Source organism: Beauveria bassiana (genome assembly GCF_000280675.1).
Source record: "Beauveria bassiana ARSEF 2860 unplaced genomic scaffold BBA_S00011, whole genome shotgun sequence".
NCBI lineage: Eukaryota > Fungi > Ascomycota > Sordariomycetes > Hypocreales > Cordycipitaceae > Beauveria > Beauveria bassiana.
Genome location: NW_007930846.1, coordinates 868959 through 872271, shown reverse-complemented (window position 1 = coordinate 872271; position 3313 = coordinate 868959). Strand labels below are relative to the sequence as shown.

At 41.6% G+C, this 3313-nt stretch overlaps 1 protein-coding gene across 1 annotated transcript; it reads left to right on the top strand.

Moving 5' to 3' along the window:
• Window positions 1-1827: 1827 nt before the first annotated feature.
• On the top strand, window positions 1828-3313 carry BBA_04900 (DNA replication regulator SLD2; the record flags this gene model as incomplete). Its single annotated transcript, XM_008599997.1, has 2 exons — window positions 1828-1969; window positions 2028-3313. 2 exons carry the CDS (start codon window positions 1828-1830, stop codon window positions 3311-3313), a joined length of 1428 nt encoding a protein of 475 aa, XP_008598219.1.

The following is a 3313-nucleotide window of genomic DNA, read 5'->3' as shown; positions in this document are numbered from 1 at the left end:
TAGGTTTTAATAATTAATTTATTAATTTAATAAATTATAATATAAATTAAACTTTATAATTATAATAAATATATATATCTACCTTTAAAGGGTTAATAACTTTATTTATATTATAACTAAGTAAATCAGCTTATATATAGTATAGAATTTTATCATTTTTTATCGTTTCTCTATAAATATTATAATATTTATAAATATAACTATTTAAGTTATTATTAAAAGTAGTCTATCTAGAATAAAGACCTTTTATAGTTATTATTAGGGAAAGGAGATAAGCTAGAATATAGGAGGTTATATATAAGGAATTAGATATATAGAGGCGGGCTACTAATAAACTAGTAAGGTAGAGGTAGTAATAATTCTATTATTATTAGTAACTATAAGGATTATTTTATAACTAAAGTCTCTTAAGTATATTACCCTTATAGTTATATAGTTGTAGTAAATTTAATGTTTAAGGCTATTTTATTAGTAATATCTAATCTTAATATATAGGATTATAGATCTTATATAAAAAGACTAACTTTTCTATTAGACCTGAAATAGGTCGTCTAGTTCTGACTCTCTAACGGTCGGATCTAAGTAGTGGCTTTTCGGATTTAACAGGTCCTCTATTCTAGACTAAACTAATTATCAAGAACTTAGGCTCTATAGCCTATCTTCCTTATACTTAGCCCAAGGCCGCTAAGGAGCTAAAGTAGACCTATAAGGCTATACTATAATATTAGTATTCTTATAACTAGCTTTCTTCCCTCTCCTTTTTTCTTCTCCTTAAGAGAATTGTTAATAATTATAACGCCTATTTATAGAAGCCTAGGGCTAGTTTATAACACTAATAGTTAATAGGATTGCTATGCCTACTCGTTCTATTACTATATGTGGTATAGGTAGAATTAGCGAATTGATTATTACTTCTATTCTATACTAGGGGAATAAATGCTACTCTATATAAGTATTCCTTACTATATATATATAGTGTTAGTTCTAACGCGTCTGTTACTAGGATCGAGTATAACATTCTCTTGTAAATTTTAAGGATATATTTTTAACCTTATTTATATTTGATTTCTATTGGTTACTTTACAATTAAAAGTCCTTTTACAGGATTTCTTAGTTATTTATAATATTATAACCTATAATATCTCTTTAATACTTTAATTTATAAATACTATAATTATAGACTAAATAAGAAATGATATCATTAATTATTAATTTCCTTGTAAATAGAGGATAAATTTATATTGATAAGCTTCTAGTTATTTCTAACCTCTATAAGGTTGAGGCTAGAGAATTTATTATAGATCTAATACTATTTATCTTCTTCTTCGTCTTCTTCTTCTTCTTACTTTAGTATAGATATAGCTAGGAATAAATCTCTATATATACTCTATATTAGATAATAGAATAAGTCTATTATTTTTCTAGACTTTTCTATATAACTTATATATATAAACTATAACTACCTACTATTTAGTAAATACTTTTTAAAGATAACAGATTAAAAATCTTAAAAGCTTTTTAATACTATATAAGTATAGATCTATTATTTTTTAGAATGAAAACATAATTTTCGCATATATAGTTCGTTTTTCATTTAAGATGAATGTCTTATGAGTAGTAATGCCATGGGTATTATGTCTCCAGTACCTAACCTAGGAAGATAGGTGCGTGGCGTGTGTAAGCGGTTTCTCCGAGACGGCATTTAACTCCTTCACGTGCCGCGCCTCCAGGTGTACCAACCCAATTTGTCGGAGACCAGCCTCCACAGCAACAACTGACCCCCCGTCACAACAGCGGAGCTTCTGCAATCGCGCCACCATTTGAGCCATGGACGATAAAACAAAGGCCTCACATGAGCAAAAATTGAACCAAATCCGCGCCATCCTAAAGAAATGGGAGAGCGACTGGGCAGCCGGCCACGGCGGCTCCAAGCCCAGTCGACAGGATATAAAAGACAATCCAACTATAGGTGCTCGCAGCTGTGGCCGACTGTCCCCCAACCGACTCTGCTCTGACCACATTTATAGCTGCTAAATACACAGAATACAATAAGACACGAGACATTCTCGCGGGAAAAATCTTCGCGCCGCCGTCCAATGAACACGCGCCAAACCTCAAGAAACGGCGCTCCGACCGGCCGCCTACCGAGACGCCGCTCAGGAAGAACAAATATGCCGAAACACCGATGAAGAGGCGCGCGCTTGACGAGGACCAATACCTGAGCACGCCCGCCATCTCGAGAAGGCTCTTCAGCCCGGCGCACGTCACGTCCATCGGGCCCACGCCGCAGCGGGATGGCAAGGTGCTGGGGCTTTTTGACCTCTTGATGGGCAAGGAGCTGGGCACGTCGAGCAAGGACGGTACGAATGACCCACCGCCCCCAACAATCCGAGGACGTCGTCGAATCGCAGATGATGCAACGCCCAGCCGGCGCCGAAGGTCCGAGGACGAGGCGTCCGCGCTGAGCTGCACACCCATGTCGAGTGGCAAACGTCACGAGCTCAGAGCCTTTACCACGCCTTCGCAAGTCCGGGACGCAGGCACTGACGCCGGAGTCAGGACGCCCACAATGGGATCTGTGTCCAAGCTGCAGTTTGACACGCCAGCTTTTCTAAGGAGACATACGCTACTGGCGCCGGACGAGGCGGCTGCATTTGGTACGCCCGCGCCGCTCAAGCTGCCCAGGAAGCTACCCGGCCGCGGCCTGAGTGAGATTGTTGCGAGCCTGCGGAAAGTAGAAGACGATAAACTGGATGACGACGATGACATGGCTGCTCTGCGTGAGGCCGAGGCGGTTGAGAGGGTTTCTGCGCGGTCCGTTACCGCACCGAGAGCGGAGCCCGCAGCTGCCGCTACTACCAAGGAGAGCGACATACTGGCGAGAGAGCGCGAGGCTCAGCACATCCTGCTCGGCGGCTCAAACGACGAGGGCATGTACGACAGCCTCGAGGATGCAGACCACTCGGCCCTACACGGCCAGCCGCAGCTCTTGTACAAGAAAAAGGGACAGAAGCGCACGACGCGACGCGCAAACATGCGTCCCGCCATTACGGACCGGCCGACTGAGCGGCTCGACGACTCGCTGGACGTGGTTGCCGAAACGCAGCTCGATAAGCAGGAGAATATAGATAGCGAATACGAAGACGCGGATAGTACGGAGAGCAAGAAGCAACCCGTCAAGGAAGGCGTAGTCAAAAATTCGGTGTGCAAGGTAAACGAGCCTGCGCACACCAACTTTAGGCGCCTGAAGCTGAGGAACAAAAATATGAAGGGGAAATCGGGGGGCTTCAGTCGAAAATTTGGGCGCCGGTGA